The 20,626-nt window shown below is 39.5% G+C and overlaps 1 protein-coding gene across 5 annotated transcripts in view; it reads left to right on the forward strand.

The window, feature by feature from the left end:
• The window catches only part of CXADR (CXADR Ig-like cell adhesion molecule), a 57,544-nt gene that overhangs the window by 23,086 nt on the left and 13,832 nt on the right, over positions 1-20,626 (forward strand). For 3 of the 5 annotated variants that reach the window (XM_070597596.1, XM_070597598.1, XM_070597599.1), the window contains exons 2-7: positions 617-783; positions 2,547-2,751; positions 9,386-9,541; positions 10,489-10,611; positions 11,421-11,559; positions 12,661-16,945. In XM_070597596.1, coding sequence (XP_070453697.1) covers positions 617-783; positions 2,547-2,751; positions 9,386-9,541; positions 10,489-10,611; positions 11,421-11,559; positions 12,661-12,925 — 1,055 coding nt within the window. In that variant the 3' untranslated portion in view covers positions 12,926-16,945. Of the gene's footprint in view, positions 1-616; positions 784-2,546; positions 2,752-9,385; positions 9,542-10,488; positions 10,612-11,420; positions 11,560-12,660; positions 16,946-20,626 lie in introns of those variants that run through there. The other 2 variants (XM_070597597.1, XM_070597600.1) reach the window with 1 other exon arrangement.

Genomic DNA, 20,626 nt, shown 5'->3' on the forward strand with positions numbered 1-20,626 from the left:
CCACAGTAAGTTAGTTAGCATCCATTATCTCATATGGACACGCCAAAAAAATTTTTTTTCCTTGTGGTGAGAACTCTTGGGGTCTACTCTCTTAGCTTAGAAATATTTTTAAGCATTCAATGAAAGTTCTGGAATCAAATTTAATAAAAAGTTAGAATTGAAGTTTTGGCAGGAAATGTGTCAAAATTCATCAGCACGTGCCCTAGCGACAAAGAATTCCCAGTGTGTTTGTGGCACTGTGGCAGACGTGAATTAATACAGCCTTATGTATGACACAACTGACCTTTCAGAGACTCTGGCTAAGTTCAGTTCTAAACATCTGCTTCGATATAAAACACCCTCTGCTAATAGAAATTTGTATTTCATAAAATGTTGGGAGGTTCACAGGGCTCTTGAAGGAATGTATTGAATAAGATAGATACTAATGCTGTTATTCCAGTTATACAGAGGCACAAGCTAAAAACCAGGCACCGTTGAGTTTGAGCTCCATGACCGTGGCCCCAAATCACATCGTGTTTCCACCGCATCCTGTGCGCCTTCTCTGAACGGCGCTGTGCTAAGCATGCTGCCAGCCTAATAGCAGATGCTTAGTCCACGTACATGTTTCTTTCTCCAGAGTTCACCAGAAGTTTGAGTATTACTACTCCTGACCAGATGATTGAAAAGGCCAAAGGAGAAACTGCCTATTTGCCCTGCAAGTTTACCCTTAGTCCGGATGACCAGGGACCGCTGGACATCGAGTGGCTACTGTCACCAGCTGATAATCAGAAGGTGGATCAAGTGGTAAGTTAGATAAGTACCTGCTCGCTCAGCAGATGTCCTTGGACTTGTCTTAGGTGTCCATCACTGTGCTGATCACATTGGTGGGGGAGCACGGGGAGCTGTGAAGGAAGCCCCAGGCTTCTCCAGCCTGTGGTCTGGGTGAGGAAAGGCAGTTGCCCTGGTGGAAAGTGAGGACACATATGTAATGGAGTGAAACGGATCATAAAGTGACCTAAGATTTCAGAGGAAGAAAGGGTCACTAAACTTCCTAGAGAAGGCCGCAAGGAGGAAGAAGAACTTGTGGACGTTCAGAAAATCCAGATTTGGCAGTATATTCGAAACAGGGAGTAGTGGAGGGCTATGTGGAGCAGGCATGAGAGCATGGCAGGAACATGCATAATGCGTTAGGGGACGGCGAGTAAGCTAGGCTTTGTGAAAAGTTAGATAGAATTGAATTTTTAAGTTTTACTCAAAGATTCTGTTTCCAGTGTAAGGATCATCAAGTGTGACCTAGTGTAACCAGGTACATATTGTTAGTCTATTTTTCCTATTTCTTCAAGTTAAATATCTTGTACAATGATTTTCTTAAAAAGCTAAACAAAGTCTTTATAGCAAAAAAGCAGTTTATAAAACGTTTAATCTTAAATTTTAAAAAATTATCAAAATATTGTTATAGAATTTTTTCTAATTACAAAGTAATGAGAGCCTAATGTAGAAAACTATAAAGCCAAGAGACGCACAAAGGAGGACACTTGCCCAGTAGTCGCATCTCCAAATACATGTCTCACACTTTGCCTTTTAGTGGTGCCAGTTTATTTCACTTAATTTAGAATGTTGCATATTGGCTTTGTCTGACACATTTAGTTAAAAAAAATCGATATTAATGAATTATGTTAGACTAGGGAGAGAGAAACAACGCCAGATATTTAGAGGAATGTGGTAATATATATATTTGGAAGAGAAATTTTATTTTTACTTATGGTCCATATAAAAGAAGGGGTTAATGGCTGAATCAGTGCAGTTAGGTAATTACTATTTTTGGTAAATCCAGGCAGTTTTCCCTTGATGTGTTTGTGAAGGAAATGACTAAGGTGCTTACCCAAGTCTTGAATGACTAAGGCCACCCCCTCTCATGGTCCCATAAGATTAGTACCACATAGCCTAGGTGTGCAGTAGACTGTACCATCTAGGTTTGTGCCACTACACTCTATGATGTTTGCACAATGGAATTGCCAATGTCGCGTTCCTCAGAACTTGTCTCTGTTGCTGATGGACACATGAGGGTGTTAGAGTTTAGAACTCAAGTGCCTCCAAGTTAGTACTAAGTCAAAAGGTCTTTTGCGTCAGATTCCACAGGTAAATTATTTTAAGACTTTTTGGGGGAATGGTGGTGGTATGTACAAATGCGTTAACTGATTTTGTACCTTCGATTGGCATACTGTAGCTCTGGGGCAGCTGAGAAAGAGTGTATAGGAATTCACAAGTCTGTGTTCTTGTCCAGCCTCACTAATGCACTCTCTCATATAGGGCTATGTTACTGCATCACGTTGGGGCTTGGCTTCTCTGTTTAAAATGGGAGTGTGTGACCATACTTGAGGACCATGTTGATCTCTTTCCAGTTTCTTAATCTGTGATTTGAATAATGGTAGGTTTCCTTGTAATACTGTGTTCTTACTCTCTTTTTGGATCCCACATGACCATGGTATATCCACAGCTCCTCGAATGAGACCGAGGGTTTGCTTGTTTGTCTGTTTTTTCCCTGTCTTATTTTGATTTTCTTTTAGATTATTTTATATTCTGGAGACAAAATTTATGATGACTACTATCAGGATCTGAAAGGACGAGTACATTTTACAAGTAGTGATCTCAAAGCTGGTGATGCATCAATAAATGTCACGAATTTACAGTTGTCAGATATTGGCACGTATCAATGCAAAGTGAAAAAAGCTCCTGGTGTTGCAAACAAGAAGATCCAGCTGACGGTTCTTGGTAAGTTATTTGTACTAATGTCACTTATTAGCGGGGTGATCATTCACAGTACTACAGCACAGCATTTATGAGATGGAGCTTTGTGTGTAGAGTAATAATTTTAAACATCTGAAGTAATTCTAACATCCTCAAATAACAAAGTTGGCACACTTTTTTAGAGAGAAAAAATAAGTGACCAGCTGCTTTGTGAAATTCATAAAAGAGTTTGAAGATAAAAGGAGTTTTGTGGTGTGGGACAAGAACCCTAAGTCAGGAGTTAGATCGAGGTTTTTTGCGTTGTCCTCACATTTGCCCTGAGAATTAAATAGAACCCCTTCACTTCCTGGGCCTCAGCCTACCTTTTTGAAACGTAAAAAGATTTAATTATTGTTAAATCTCTGTCTAATCTCATTCACTTCAAAACTGTTTGTTGTGGGCGCTTTAAGCTTTTTCAAACTTCCTTACTCAAAGAATAAATGAGATTTCTATGATGAACAATTGGAATATTTAGAGCAGAGAAGATGGAATATGGTAGAAGGAATATTGAATTGGAATAAGGCCATTAAATGTCAGGTAATCATTTAACCTCCCTGAGCTTCACTGTTTTTCATCCTTAAAGTGAGAGGATTAGACAGATGGTCACTGGGGTGTCATCTTGCTCTCTTGTATGGTAGTTAAGAAGCAGATAAGTGTAAAGTGCTTTGTAAGCTTTGTAAGACCTCAAAGTTCATTATCCTTCTCTAGATTCTGTGGTCGCACACAAGCACTCTTAACCGCTTCAGATTGAGAAACTCTGAAAGGTCATTGTTCTTAAATATACTTTTAAATCTTATTGTGGTAGACTTTACACAAAAGTACAATGGCTACTATGTAGAAAAACATAACTGTCTGGCTCTCTTCTATGATAAGAAATTGCCCTGGTTTGTGACTCGCCTGTTTTGGGGGATGCCTGGGGGCCCACTTTGTGTAGGAAATGCAGATTGCTAGAATTGCCTAGCGTACCCCTGGAAGTAACTAATGAAGGCAGATCTCCCCCACGTCAACTTCTACCTCATTCCTTTCATTTTAGAAGGGGAGAATGGGGAAGTAATTAAGTACATTGGGTTCCAGACTCATTTTGAACATCACTCCTTTCTAAAAAATATCAGAGTAAGTATAGACTAGGAACAAGAATGTGGATTTTTGTGCACCCCAATGGCAACTTCAGGGGTTGTCTTGGTTGGTAAGGCAGTCTTGCACTGGCATCATTGTTGAGTGGGCACACGGGAGAGTCCTGGTTAAAAGCCAGTCCATTCTTAATGGCACTAGTTCTAAATATTTCCAGTGGTATGAACGCAAGTGAACCTGAGCAAGGAACCAGGAAAAGGAATACGGTCATGTTGGGAATTCTAGCTTTCTGTGTCTACATTCAGTAAGCATGGAGTTACCTTTCTTTTTTATAAATGTGAAAGCAGGCAAAGTTTAATAACTTGTCTGAACTCCTATCCCAGACTCAGGCGTACCTGGGATTATAACTGACTCTGTATCTTCTTTTAACTCTGCTTTACAGAAAGCATTGAATTAAGATATATATGGAATTTAAACTGGTTCATGATGTACCAACCAGACTATACCTGGTTATCGGAATTATTTGTTGTGAAATCCCTGATGGGGGCAGGTGCACCGGGAAGAATGCAATTGGTGTGTATTCCTGAAAGAGGCGTGGACAAGCACAGTTTGTATGTGTGTGTGTGAGAGTGAGTAATCCCCTTGGAACAGATTCTGGATTGAATTTGCAGGTCCTGACTGAAGGGACCATTACAGCACAAGGTAGCACATGTCCCTGAAGGAATCCAGGTTGGACAATAGTGTTGGCACATAAGGTGGCTAAGCACACTGGTGACAGCAGCCTTGACTGCTAGGCAGGAGGAATGTTCCTTTGATGTTAAACCTCACAACCCCAACTTCTAATTCCTCAGGATGGAGAAGTGAGAAGCATTGAACAGTAGCTCCTTTTGTTAGCTCTTCGGGGGATCACCATGGCCAAGCAAGCTGTGAATGCAAACCAGGGAGGGAGCAAGGGGCAAATAGGGAGCAGGAGGAGAAAGGGGAAGTGATTGCTGAAGGGCAGCGGGGATGACTAATACTCTAGTCTGACGAGGCTTTCTCAAAGCCAGAGGAGAATTTCTTGTAGTTCTCTTTTCCATGTTTTCAGATGAGTCATGGCCCGCTCCTGGGAGAAGGCACTAGAATTTTCTCTTGAAAGTGACAGTTGGATGGAAACTTATCTGTTAGCTTTAGCTGAAAATTCTGCTTAGATAATCAGAAGGAAAGATACAATGACCTGCCCTCTAGGGGCACTGAGTGGTGGTCCAATGGAGCTCTCCCTTGCTTTACTCTTGGAGGCTCTGCTATCCCTAATACCTTGATTTGTTAGTGGGAAATCTGGAGGAGATGCCACCATGGTGTTCACAGAGTAATGAGAGTTCACTTGAGCCCCGCGCGCTGTGTGGGCATGAACTGGGATGACTCTTAGGTGCCTGTGTGTGAGGGTTGACTTAGCTTGCCCTATTTCCGGAGTCTGCCCTGCTCCTTCAGATACGCCCAAAGTGCGTATGGATGCAGCTCAATGAAGAAGCTGAAAGCAGATGATGATAACAAAGGGAATTAATAGAGGGTTAATATGGGTCACCTATCACCAGCGCCTTCCTCCAGAACTCCGAAAGGGCCTAATGTTGAAACCTTTTGGTATAAACAGACTGGGTGGTCTTGAAGAGTTGTGCAAGCACAATTAATGGTTTCCTGGACGATGTGATGCACTCACAACGTGCCCATACCACCAGAACTTGGTGGCAACAGTATGTGTGGTGGCTCAGTCAACACTGGCCCTAAGGGGCCTGAGGGATTTGCAAGTCATTGGTACAGGGCAGGGCTTCCCCCCCCCCCCCTTTTTATTTTGAAATCTAGTTTTATAGAAAAGTTGCAAAAATACTAGAGTTCCTGAGAGTATATCCATCATCTAATTTCTAATAATATTAACATTTTATAAAAATGTAGTACACTTATCAAAAGCGAGAAATTAATGTTGGGACAATACTATTAATTAAACTATAGACCTATTTTGAATGTCGGTTTTCCACTAATGTCCTTTTTGTGCTGTGATTGCATTTACATCTTCTTAGTTTCCTCCAATTGTGCCAGTGATGTCATGTCTCATTGTGAATCATGATCATTTGGTTTATTTGATGGGTTTGTCCCCTATAAAATTATAATTTTTCTTTCTGTAATTAAAAAATATCTTGGGGGAGCCACTTTTGAGACTTTGCAAATATCTCGTTTCTCCTCGAACTTTTCCCCATTGATTTTTAGCATTCATGGATGGATTTTGCCTAGACTTGGGGTATTTTGAACCAAGCAGAAATAGCATTCCTTGATGGATGACATGATGATAAAAGTATATCCTGTCACAAATACGGATTTAGAGTGTGTTTCCTGTAGACTGAGGCAGGCCACTAGCATGGAGGGATTATGGTGCAATACATGTGTGGAGCACAGTCTTACTAAATGTTGAGACATTGGCCAAGTACAAGTTGATGGTCATGTACCTTATCTAGGAAGGAGTATTGACTTGTTAATAATCATGGAGGCAAATGTTCTGAGGACAGTGGCCAAGTATCCTGAAGCCCAGACCAAAGAAACATTAGAGGACAAGGCTATCTGTGTTCCCTTTGTGGTTTATCTTTCTTTTGATCCAGCAAGAGTGCCATGGATTAAGAGTTAATCTTTTAGTGGTATAATGGTTGGGGGGTTGGCATGTAAAATACGCTTTTTCTTCTCCCAGTGGAAGGCCTCTCCAAAGTGACATTCGGAAACCAGTGTTGGTAAAATCTTGTTCAATTGTGGATGGATGGAGTATGTTGAGATCTCAAACTCAGTGGGGCCCTGAATTTTCTGAACAGTCACTTAAGTAACTGCCCATTATTAGATACGTTTGCAATATGGTAAAGGGACATTTTCAGTAGAAAAGATGAACATTAGAATACTGTGTTACTAATAGATGTTTGATGTACAAATCATTGCTTTAATATCTCACTGCTGATTTGTTTAATAAAGGACTTATTGGTTGTTTGAAGAAATGAAGAACAGGCTCATTTTGTTAAAGACTCACAGGATGAAATAATTTGCAAAACTGATTTAAAAGTCCAATTGGTGTAGTCTCCAGGGCAATTAATCAATCTGAAAAAGAAGCAGGTTCACTTAGGAAAATCAATAATGCGCTTTAATGCGTCTGTGGTTCTTATTAAAAAGTACAAGTAGTAACAGATGAAGGGGAGATATACAATCAAATTTAAGTATTATCAAGAAATATGTGAAGAAGTGTGATATGATAATTGACAACCTCAGTTAAAGATGGCCTCCTGGACATCACAGATCCTGTTGGCCAACTTTGGAAAACAGTGTGACAGTTTCTTGTTGAGGTAAATGTACCCTTACCGTATGTGACCCAGCAATTACCAAGAAAAAAGAAAAACATAGACGAGTATTTGCATGTGTTCAAGCAGAGTTGTTAATAACGCAAAACTGTAAAACCCGTTCACATTTATTTATAGTAGTGAAATAATGAAAGCCCATCCAGGACTGGAAGAATAAAGATCAGCTTAGACTAAAAAAGGAAAAAGCAGTCCTGCTGTTTATCAGGCTGGGAGGACAGATGTCCATGAGGCCAGCTGCAGGGTTTGGAGTGAACATCGTTTCTCCCCAGCTCTTGGAGCAGCAGTGACTAGAGACTACTGCTGTCTCCCCACTGTTGCCCCAACTCTGCACTGCTTATCCTTTCCTGGGGAGACTCGGCTGCTAAACGGCCCATGTCTCCAGTTTAACCCCTGCTTCTCCTAATCCCACCTCAGAAGCAGCAGCCAATTCAGGACTGATCTCCATTTCTCTTAGACTCTCCTCAGAATCCTTCAACATGAAATCAACGATTCAGAGATTTATGCACCCCTATCTTCATCGCATTGTTCACAATAGCCAAGACAAGGAAGCAACCCAAGTGCCCGTCAGTGGATGAATGGATAAAGATGATGTGGTATACATATATAATGGAATACTGGTCAGCCATAATAAAAGACAAAATCGTGCCATTTGTGACATGGATGGGGCTTGAGGGTATTGTGTTAAGTGAAATAAGCCAGACAGAGAAAGACAAACAAAATATAATTTCACTCATATGTGGAAGATAATCAAACACATGGATGAGGAGAACAGATTAGTGGTTACCAGGGAGGAAGGGGGTGGGGGAGGGTGAAAGGGACACATTTGTCTGGTGATGGATAAAAACCAGACTTGGTGATGAGCATGATACAGTCTATGCAGAAACTGATATATAATAATGTACACCTGAATTACACATTATAAATCCATATGGCCTCAATAAAATAATTTTTAAAAAATCCTTCAAAATCCCTCCTCTCTTGTCCAGTGCCATTCCATAGCTCCTCATAGAGCCTTCCTCACTGCTTAATCTGGTTGTGACCGACTACACACCTATTCCTGTCCAGTTTAGCTAATTAGGCTTCAACAGGAACTCAAAAACTGGAGATAGTGTTCATCAATAGATGAATGAATAAGCAAATTTATGTTACAGTCAGTCAATGGAATACAACCCAGCAATAAAAAAGAATGAACTACCGATCAATCACATGGACTGATCTGAAAAGCCTTACAGTGAATAAAAGAAGCAAGACAAAAAAGTACATACTATATTAATTGATTTGTATGACTCTAGAAGAAGCAGACTATTCTGTAGCAATAGAAATCTGATCAGTGGCTGCCTGGGGCCAGGTTGTGGCGTGAGATGACTGCATCCCCATGAGGGAACTTGCTTGGGAGAGGATTAGAGTGGTGCTTGCTGGGTATATGCAAATAGACATTTGTTAAAGTGGTCAACCCACACGATTAAAATGTATTAATTTTATTGTGTGTCTATTATGCCTCACTGCAGTTCAGCAGAAGAGTATAAAACGCCACAGTGTTAATCCAATCTTGGGGTGAGTTGCAGATAACGGGAGTAGCAGCTGCTCTAAACAGGTTCCTAGACAGACCTAGAATATAACCTCAGGTTTACCTTTTTATAATACTGCCCTGTATGGTCTTGGGTTACTGTACATGCAGAATGTTCATTGGTCTTTGCTTCAGGAAGCACATTGTCCCGGTTGTCAGTATTATTTATTATAAACCCCTGATTGGTGGGGTCACAGCACCCTGAGGGGTGTGACATGGCACTTACTCCCAGAGGGCTTCATGTCAAACACTGAGAAGAAAAATAGGAAGGAATGGAAGGAGAGAAGCTTCTTTGAGTCTGATGTGGCCCAGCCTGCATCGTCCTTCCTTTTTTCACGTATGCCTCTTGGAATTGGGGGCACAGAGCTGCGCCTGAGATGCTGCCAGACCTGCTTATGAATGGCTGCTTGCCTGAGCTTATTCTTGCCTGTTTTGTGTTGGATAAAGCTGAGTCAACTGGTGTTGACAACCTGTTGTAGTCTTGCAGTCTTGTTGACCCTGAACCCAGGACCACCTGATGATGAGCCAGTGGTTTGCAACATGCTTATGTTTCAGTAATCATCATAAACAAATTCCATTCTCTTGTATAAAGTTATAATTTATTTTCTTTTCTCAGTTAAGCCTTCAGGTACGAGATGTTACATTGATGGATCAGAAGAAATTGGAAGTGACTTTAAACTAAAATGTGAACCAAAAGAAGGTTCACTTCCATTGCAATATGAATGGCAAAAAGTGTCTGACCCGCAGAAGCTGCCCACCTCGTGGTTAGCAGGTACTGCTGATGATACAGTTTGCAACATGCGTCATTGATTTGGACTTAAATCTAGTAGTGTTGTGTATGTGTATGTATTTCTTAATTCCCAAATGCCTTCCCTTTTTTTATACAGAACAATTGGGATTCCATGGGAATTATTCAGCCTTTTATATAATGACAACTTAGTGTCATGTAGTATAGATGAAGAGATATTTGTATAATGATTTCACCATTTATAATTGGTTTCTTTGGTATATACTTTTTACTTGATGATAATACTGATGGAAAATGTTCACGATCATAAATTAGTAGTGGCTAAGTTATAAAAAGAGCTGGTACTTGAGTGCTTTGCCGAGATTCATGTTGAAGATTTGGTGCTTTACCCATGCTGTATCTGTAAAACGGAAAAAAACTCTTGTGTGACACTAACTAGGAAGTTACAAATTGGTTAAATCTGACCACTCACCTTTTGTTATGATTGACCCGTTAGTCAAAGTGATTACCAAGCTCTACCCTCCCCACCCTGGTCTTAAGTAGGATTTCTCTCCACTTCTCTTTGTTTTTTTAAATGAAGAGGCGAAACTATATGATCCCCTCTGACTTTCTTTTTGTATGCTTCTTCCATCTACGAGGATGAAATAGGTTTTACAAATCCTCCTGCTGCACCCAAGGGCCTTTGTGGCATGGGGTATTTTCTGTGATCCGTGTGGCTCTGCTTCGGCTGAGACTGTGCCTGGCTAAGCCCTCATGGTTACTTTCGCCTTGCTACAGATGACCTGGAGGCACAATTGTTTGCCTTCTGGAGACATGCATATGTCTCACCGGCAGTTCGTTCTGCACCCAACTTCAGTCTGTCTCGCTTTTACCTGGATTGCCAAACTTAGTAGGATTTGCCTTTACTAAAAGCCAGCAAAACAATACTTTAAAAATGAGCGTTGCTCTTTTCCTCCATTTTCTTCCCATAGAAATGACTTCATCTGTTATAAATGTAAAAAATGCCAGTACTGAGTATTCTGGGACATACAGCTGTACAGTCAGAAACAGAGTGGGCTCTGATCAGTGCCTGCTGTCCCTGGATGTCGTCCCTCGTAAGTGTCTTCTTTCTGTCTGTTGTGATTATGTCGTTTTCGTTGCTTTTATATGGCCTCCTTTGGTTCAGGCAGCAACAGGGTATTGAGGAAAGGGGGTGCTAACTTTGAGCAGAGCACCCTGTGGTTTGATTATTAGCTTTCCTAAGTCATGGAAAGGAAAAAAAATACTACATTTTATTAATAAAACCTTCTTCATTATTGTAGTAACATTAAGAAGGGAAAAGTTATCAAATCAACTCTTTTGTTTTTTTTGAGGAAGATTAGCCCTGAACTAACATCTACTGCCAATCCTCTTCTTTTTGCTGAGGAAGACTGGCCCTAAGCTAACATCTGTGCCCATCCTCCCCTACTTTATATGTAGGACGCCTGCCACAGCATGGCTTGACAGGTGGTACATAGATCCGCATCCGGAATCCAAACCGGGGAAGCGTGGGCTGCTGAAGCGGAGCGTTTGAACTTAACTGCTGCGCCACCAGGCCGGCCCCTCAAATCAACTCTTGCACCTTATTTAGCCGTTATGAGTACAAGCCGTGTAGAACATTCTTACATGCCAACCAAGATGGCTGTGAATGTTAAAATCTTTTAGTCTAGTTTTATCATTTTTATGCTTGAAATAGATCACAAAGTTCAGAAGAAAGTTCTTGTAGTAGATTCTCCCCTGGACCAGAAAAAGCTAATTAATTTTTCTTTGAAAGTTAATATATGCAATGAAATCAGTCTTGTCAGTGTGTATCTTTACCTTTAATATGACTAAATACAGAATTATTTTTACTATTAATTATTTTCTTATTGACATCTTATTCTAGCTTCAAATAGAGCTGGAACAATTGCTGGGGCTATTATAGGAACTTTGTGTGCTCTGTTGGTCATTGGTTTTATCATCTTTTGCTGTCTCAAAAAGCGCAGAGAAGAAAAATATGAAAAGGAAGTTCATCATGATATCAGGTAAGTAAGTGACGCAAGAGTTGACTGATGTGTACTAAATTTATTACGTCTCTCAAGCACTGTCTCTTAATCATCTGAAGCATTTGTCCCTGTGAGGACTGCATAAAAGCTATAGCTCTTCCCTCAACACATTTGAAAACTTTTACTTTCAATTTCAACTGTGCAGATCCAACCAACCTCCATTGTGCTCTGTGGCCCCCACCCCTTTGGGACCCTCTTTTAAGAACCAGTGCAAAATGCTTATCTCAGGATTGTCTGCCTTCTCCCAGTAAAGTGCAGGCATGCAATTTTCAAAAAATGGAGCAGATGTTAAGGTTTTAGGAAAAAAAAAAAAAGACCTGCTTGTATCAAGTGACATAGGTAGTTTATAGAACTATTGGTAATGTGATTTTCGTTTTTCAAATATTCTAAGCCAGTAGATCTTAACTAGAAGCGCATATTGGATTATGGAGCTTGTAAACATAATAACATGACTTAAATAACACAGAGGAAATTGACATTTGGTAGGTGTCGGATGGGGTCTGGGCACTTGTATTTTTAAAACATACCAGAGGTAACTCAGATATTCTTTGTCACTGCTTGGTGTGAAAATTCTTATGCCTAAATTCCCAGTTTTTGCAAACTTAAATCTGCTAAGTTTTCAGCTAAGGTCTTATAGATAATTAACTTTCATAACAAAAAGGACTTTTTTTCTTTTTCTTTCTTCCTTTTTTTTTGGTAGAAATATATCTGTAGGTGTTAACGCGTTGTCATCTATAAGGTGTTACATGACTATAACTAGATTATCTTGATCACTGATACTAGAATATGAAGATATTTGAGGTTTATTCATTGTAAGACATTATAGAATCACAAATTTTTGTGAAAACCACATTCATTCTGTGTGAAGATACACTGTGTAGGTGATGCATTTGGGCCACATGCACGGTTCATGATATAGCACTTTATTGTGCTTGCTTTTTTTGTGTCACACACACTTTTATATACCTTATCCTTATGTGGAGGATCTTCCCTCACCCCTACTGGTGATTCACAGCTTACATACTTGTAGGTTTTTAGAAACTTGTTCTTTGAACTTGTGTTGGGATCTTTGCTTTCTAGGGAAGATGTGCCGCCTCCTAAGAGCCGTACGTCCACTGCCAGGAGCTACATCGGCAGCAATCACTCATCTCTGGGATCCATGTCCCCTTCCAACATGGAAGGGTATTCCAAGACTCAGTACAACCAAGTACCAAGCGAAGACTTTGAACGTGCTCCTCAGAGTCCGACTCTCCCGCCTGCTAAGGTAGCTGCCCCTAATCTCAGTAGGATGGGAGCGGTGCCCGTGATGATTCCGGCACAGAGCAAGGACGGGTCTATAGTATAGAACCTCCGCGCCTTTCGTCTCTGCTCTCCACGTTTCTTCTCTTCTCTTGAAATATGAAAACCTATCCTGTTCTAAATTTTGCTACCAGCCTCATAATATATCAAAAAGAAGTTGACTGTAAGAGCTATACTTCCGAAGTTTTGTTTGGCTATATTGAAACAGTAAAGGCATTAAAGTCACTAAAGAGAAATCGACCACCTGAAAAAGATTTCCTTTAAGAGGTTGATTTTATAGGTTTCTAAATATCAATACTGAAGTAAGATGTAGCACTTTGAATATGAAATCATAGGCGAAGAGATTGGTGAACTCACATGCACCAAGTTGATACTTGAATCATCTGCAAGTGGTACTTTATAATTTCTGCCGTTATTTTTAGGATGCCTTTCTCAATTAATTTATGACCCAGTAGTCCCCCCGAAACTGGTAAAGGAACATTCATGGCAAAAATACTTATCTACGTTTTTGTTTGTTCTTGTTTTTGTAGCTTCTTTGAAAACTCTAAATGTGTTTAGAATATCTCGAATAACGTAGAAAACGCTGCAGTGTTCTAGAAATTACTAGTTTTGCTTCCAAGTCATTGATAAACCTTGGCCGTGAAATGATTTCTTAAGTATTTAATTGACAGACTGCTCCAAGCAGCAGGGATGTAGTCAGCTGTTTTGTTTGCTAAAATAAAGGAGCATCTATCAAATTTAGAAAATTTGCTCTCAGCTACACACAGTGATGACACTAGTGGTGAGTCGTGAGGGTGGATTTTGTGGATAAGTGGTCTGCTGCCTGGAGGCCTGCGGTGGTCTTCAGAACCGTGACCAGCCTGGTCAAGTGTGGAGTATTTCACAGTTCCCAACTAAATACTGGCTCTCCACCTTAGATGATATTTTTCTAATAAGAAAAAATTATAACTCATTTATTGTTTGACAATTACAGATTGAAATTCGCTAATTATTGGTTCCAAGTTTTAAATGTTTTTTTTTCCTGGTTCAATGTTTTGGTTTTCTTTTGCGTTAGTGTTACATATTATCTGTTCTCGAAACGTAATTCCTGAATTTACCCTCTTGAATGCGGTTCCTGGAGGATGTTTTCTTCATAGACTCAGAATGATAAAATACATTTTAAGCTAGTAAGTGTCCTCCATCACGTCTGTATTTCAGACTTGGGAGGATGTGCATTTGCTATTGTATGGCCAACATGTCTTTGTGTAGTTGCAGAAAATCAAGTTGAGCTTTGAGAAGTTTGAGTCTTAGTTTTGTGAAAGTGGTTTATTCTTAAGAAAGACAGAAATGAAAGCAAACCGGAGTTCAAGCAATACTCCTAACTGCCAAATGTATTACATACTGTTTTAGTAGAAGAAAGTGAATTTATTGTATTTCCCTTAAGACTGTGAGGGAGTGTGGATATAGTAGAATGAGCCAACAGTTTCTTTATAGTAAATAAGGTCTGCAATAAATATTTCAGTAGCTCTAAAACCTTTTCCCTAGATTTTAGTAGGGAGTTGGTTTCTGTTGATCTCTTCGGGTGCTGTGGTGGTAAATGCTACATTATAAAGTAATGTTGGCATGAATTTATGACTAGGCAGAGTATTGTGTACACTTTTAATGGTAAATTTAAGCTGAATGTCTGTGTAAAGAGTTAGTGTATAGTTTTACATATTTGGAAGCATTTTTAAGTTTTAACCTTATGTAATATTGCTTTTATACTGGTGTTAACATTTTCATCTGTGCCTTTTGGGTATTTTATTATGAATTTCTGGTGCCTATGAGCTAGCTATCACCTGAAAGTTGCTTAGAGGTGAAGGTACTGTTCCTAAAAACGCATCACTGTGACTCCTTTCTATCCTCACGCTTTCAGTCTTGCCTCCTCTTTGTTCTTTTTGGGTGCAACTTAACTGATTGTGTTATCCATAAAGTTTGTAAAATTTCAACATCCCCAACACTCTGACTTTATAACAGTAGCAATCTTTGAATGCCAGATGTCTGGCCTGTTTTATATGAGTAACATTTATAAGATATTATAATAAGAATAAATAACAGATCACAAACTTTAATAATAAAAAATTTTTGGTCTTCCCTCTTCCCGATTTTCATATAATGATGCAGTCAATCTAAGTAGAAATTACTGTCAAAGGTGGGCATATGTAAGACTTTCGAGTCTAGGTTTGGCTGTAAGTGAATCAGAGTCTCTTCCAGAAGCGCTTTGAGTTCAGGTCAGTACCAACCACAGCCTGAGATATGTGTTTGCAAAAACTCAGTTGTGTGACCTGCAGAGACCTGTGGGACGTGACTGAGGTGAGAGGACAGAATTCAGTTTTAGGCCTCTGTCTCTAGCTACTCCACTGTAAACTTCAGTTAAACCAAAGGTCACACAGGGCTGATACTTGTCCAGTAATCCTCACTCATAGTTTCAATTGAGCCAGAGATCAAATATTTGTACCAGAATTGCTATTGGTAATGATGAAGCTATTCAACAAAAAATTGTTATTCAGGCATTTCCCTTAGCAAGCCAGACAACATCAGTCAAGGATGGCGCTGCATCCTCGAAGCAAAACCATTTGATTCCACTTTACACCTGCGAGACTTGACACCATCTTTTTGAGTTATGAGTTACTCAGAATAACTTGAAAAGAAATGATACTTGTAGAGGATGTAGTTCTGTGCTTTGAATATGTAGTTTATAGGTGTTCTTTTTCTTATTAGCAATCTCACTAATATTCCCCTGTTAGAAGGCCAGAAAAACCAATCTCTTATTGATTATACTGACCAGTTATTCCAGGCAAACAACTTCCTTTACATTTGGGCTATCTGCTGTGGAGTTGGTACAATGGAAACAAAGCCTGAGTGTGTCTTAGGGGGAGGTTAATTCAAGAGACACAATTAGATTATGGATATGAAGAAATATCTGATTTTTATTACAAAGATAATTTTTTAAGTTTGAGTTCTGGAAATTCAGAGCAAGTGAAGGGGCAGTAAACATTTTGATTAAATAGAAAAATAACTCATTGCATGAAGTTGGACATCAAATTCTGTAATATATGGCTTCTTGAAATAACTGTTCTCTGTCTTTTCATGTGTGTGCAGCATGTGAATTTGAAATTATGTGAATGTGTAAAATTTTTTTCTAATCTCTGTTCATCTCCACAGTGTTTAGAGCTTTTCAGATGCCTTACTCCAGTGTGAACAGAAAAAGTCCGTATTTTATGTGGTTAATGCTTTGATGTGTCATGTAAGGAGTAGTTTGTAGAAAATGTTGGCACAATTTTAACTTTTTAGTGGCTTGTGACATTATATATTATATATATGTACATATATCTTTATAATATTCCTGTGTTTAGTAGTATAAATGTTCTGGGCAAGTTTTCATATTTCAGATGCCTTTGGATCTTCTTGCAATAAAGGCAACATGTTCTGCAGTTGGATTTTTTACTTGTTTGCCTATTTTGACACTAAAATGGTTCATAACTGAGCACAAGTTTTACTCATAAATGTTACAGAAGCAGGGAAGAATAATAAATAAATTTATGAATTGTGGTTCAGTTTATCTTATGGATGGTAACACCAGCAAATAATTTGCCTCATGTGGCCTCTTACTATTAATTAAAGTAAAGTTTTATAAAATACTCCATTTTGTAAGTTAGGAGTGTCGTGAATATCAGCTGGGTTTGGTTTTGGTCGTGATGACTAAAGGCTCCGATCCAGGAAGCTCGCTCTGTTTTCTGCTAACTTATTTAATGACACAAGTGTTAAGAGAACCACAATTCATTGATTCACTTATTCTCGTCCCTAACTGTGAATTTTTGTGATAAATACACTTGTACTACTGAGAAAAAATATTTTGACACCTCACATATACAAGTAGAGAACTGATAGTGTCAGTTTCAAAAATGATTTTGTATTTGAAGTTTCTGCTTAGGTATCCAATGGTGCAGATTTTGAAGTTTGTAAGAACAAAATTTGTTTAAAAAAACAAAAACTTGCTCTAGTTTTGTGACCTTGTGTACTTTTAAAATAAAATCAAGAAAGCAGTTTCCTGCCTCGTGGTGTGGCTTCATTGTGCCTTTAAAAAAATGTCTACTTTATAAGGCTTCAGTATGCTGTTCCTCCCTCCTTTCTGGAGTCAGGGTTTCCTTTACCCCTCTTTTTCATCCTTTGTTAAACAGAATAAAGATCAATCACACACCAATGAAAATATGCCAAACATCTTACATATATATGTTCCCCACTCCTGTGTATTTATATGGCAGATAGTATATAACATAATATAGTATTTGAGGTTGAAACCCTCAAAGTTCTCTGATCATTTCACAATTTACAGTATAAACTCAAAGAGTTTTTCAGATGCATTAAAAATGTGCATGTGGGGGCCAGCGCTGTGGCCACGCTGTTAAGTTCATGCGTTCTGCTTGTGCAGCCTGGGGTTCACCAGTTTGGATCCTGGGCATGGACCTAGCACTGCTCATTAAGCCATGCTATGGTGGCATCCCACATAGAACTAGAATGACTTACAACTAGGATATGCAATTATGTACTACTGGGGCTTTGAGGAGAAAAAAAGTAAAAAGAGCAAGATTGGCAACAGGTGTTGCTCAGGGCCAATCTTCCTCACCAAAAAGCATACCTTAAAAAAAAAAATGTGCCTGTGTATATGTATTAAATACATACACATCTAGTTATGGTTTAAAGCTGTTTTCATCGACTGTAAACTGATTTCAGATAAAAACAGGATGGGGTAATAATGCTTCTGTAAGTAGACATTTTGAGGAATATTTGTTTATACTATAATTTCTCAACCTTGGCACTTTTGGGCTACGAATCCTTTGTTGTGGGGGACTGTTCTGTGCATTATAGATGTTTAGTAGCTTCCCTGGCCTCGACTGACTAGATGCCAGTAGCACTCTCCCTCCCTCCCCCAGATATGACAACCCAAAATGTCTCCAAACATTGGGGTGGGGAGCAAAATCGCCGCCAGTTGACAATCGTTCGTTTATACTTATGTGAAATTTCCTACTCAGGGGTTAAAAGGAGAAGAGCATAGGCCTTGGAGTCAGACATATTTGAATACCACTTATTACTAGATGCTTTCCTTAGCTTTAGTGTCCTGGTGCTTAAAATGGGGATGAAAATGCCTACATCACAGGGGATGCTGAAGGTTTTAAAGAAACGATTGATATAATAATGAAAATTCCTTGCATTTCTCCCTGGAAGCTGGGATGCTGAGAGTGATACATGGATTTTCAAAGAATCTAGATTACAATAAAATATGCTGAATGAAACTGCTGAGTATAATCTAATGCCTTTAATTTAGACCATATTTTAATCTTGCAGTTTTAAAGGCTAGATCATATTTCTGGTTAATTAAATACCAAATGATGATGAACACCGATGAAATTGAGATAAATTGAAAAGAATTGGTTATTAAATAAAATGGTCTCGTTTTAAGTCTAAGGCATAATCAAATGTAATTTCTAAATGCGAAAAAGGCAACAGGGCAAAGATCAGGATGCCAGTCCTAGGAACTCAGTTTTTCTTGCCTATATTTCTAAAGTATAAATCAAATATGATTGGTTGTCACTTAACTGATTTTTTAAAATTTGATAACTGTAGAAAAAAAAGTCCTAAGGTAACTGCAGAAAAAGAAGAATTTCTGGAGTTAATGAAGGACCAAGAAATCCATTTCCGTCTAGTTAACCAAGGGCTCGGTCCATGGTCAGTTTGCTTCTCGTTTCACTGCTGAGCTGTGAAAATTCTAACTCTAATGGAGAATGAGGGAGGTGGGAGAAGATACGGGAAATTACCGAGGTAAAGCCTGATATTAGTCCCCAAGGAAGTGCTGGAAGCTGTGGTCATCTTGACTTGTCTTTTCCTAAGTCACTGTCCCCAGTTCTAGGGGATTGGTTGTCTTAAAATGTAAATATGATCTTATTAAAAACCAGATGATCTTAACCTGTAAAAGGACTCTCACAGTCCATTCCATTTCTCTAGGGTTTACTTTCGCCACACCTCCAGGTGCGCCTTTATGCGATAGCAGGGGCCGTGGCTTCATGCTTTGTAAACATGCAGTTTCCTCAGGCAGAGAGCCCCTCCTTGTTTACCTGCCCAGTGCATATTTGCACTGCCAGTTGTAACCTCAAACGCTGTCTCCCTCGAGTCATTTTTCGTGATTCACACCCCTGCCTTTTATTCACAAGCTAAAGTGAAGGTGTGTCTGGGCCCTCAACATTGCCTGTACAGGTCTTTTATGGCCTCAGACCTTTCCATTCTATTTAACATGCTTAGTATGCCCCCATTACAAGTTTGAAGCTGGCTTATTCACCCTTAGCCTCAGTGCCTAACTCTGACTTTTATATTGCTGAGTAAGTGCTAAACAAATTTTTAGAATAGAAACCATGGGCACTGAGGGCAAGTATGCATTTGTTAAGTGTGTGTCAGATGTTCTGCAAGACAACTGGCCTGGTCTTTTCCAAAAAGGCAATGTCAAGAGAAAAAGGGTGAGTGCGTGTGTGTGGTGAGGGCAAAGTCTGCACATGGCTTAAAAAGTTACCTTGCACAAATACAGAATGAGGAGACCTGACTCAGTAGGAGCCACCACAAAGCAAACCTAATTATTATAAAAACCTGGAGAAGTGGAGAAGACTTGTAGAATAAGTTTCTAAAACCCTGCTCAGAGATGCTAACTGAGCAGGTGGGGGTGAAGTCAGTGACTGTCTTCTCTCCCAGGTTATTTCAATGATCAACCAATGGTGGGGACCTCTGAATTGTTTAGGAAACCCCTTGCAGATGACTGGTTTCCATGCTAAGTCACTAATGGTACAATATTTTTTCTTGGGCTTCACAAACTTGCAGAAGTATTTGAGTACACCTTTAGTGAGGCCAAAAAACTTACATGCTTAAATATCGTTGCCTAATGTTGGTATGCTAATAATATTTCTTGGTATCAGAGTTTAGGGAGACTGACTTAGATAACTAAAACATTTCTTAGAAGATTGTAATGAAAAAAAGGAACAGTATTATGTCAGTTATTTTCATCTTTTTAAATGGTTAGTCGTCTGAAATGATGAGTCGTTTACAGTTAATTGTGTGCAGTTGTATTCGTTTGCTAGCACTGCCAGTCGCAAAGTGCCGCAGGCTGGGCGGCTTAAGGAATAGGAATTTACTGTCTCTCAGTTCTGGAGGCTGGAAGTCTGAGATCGAGGTGTTGGCAGGGTGGGTGGGTTCCTTCTGAGGGCTGTGAGGGAAGCATCTGCTCCAGGTCTTATTCCTTGGTTTGTGGATGACCATCTTCTCCGTCTCTTCACATCACCTTCCCTCTGTGTGTGTCTGGCCCTGTGTGCTAATTTTCCCTTCTTATAAGGACACCAGTCAGATTAGGGCCCACCCTAATGATCTCATTTTAACTAACTGTGTGTTCAAGGACCCTCTTTCCCTCTAACATCACATTCTGAGGTACTGGGGATGAGGACTGCAACATAGCAATTTTGGGGCACAGAATTCAACCCATGAGAGTAATGATGATCGGAAATTATGAAAAAAGACTAATAGTAAAAGTTGATGTGGAACACGTGATGCCCAGAAAGTTTAATTTTTAGTGGTTTAATAAAGATATGAGCATCTAAATAACTGTGCCAACATCGTTATTTCATAGTTCTTAGTCTGTCCCATCCTCCTCCCCAGGAGTGTACCATCTTTATGTCAAATACGGAGTCACCAT

The sequence above is a fragment of the Equus przewalskii genome, chromosome 27 (genome assembly GCF_037783145.1).
Source record: "Equus przewalskii isolate Varuska chromosome 27, EquPr2, whole genome shotgun sequence".
Taxonomy (NCBI): domain Eukaryota; kingdom Metazoa; phylum Chordata; class Mammalia; order Perissodactyla; family Equidae; genus Equus; species Equus przewalskii.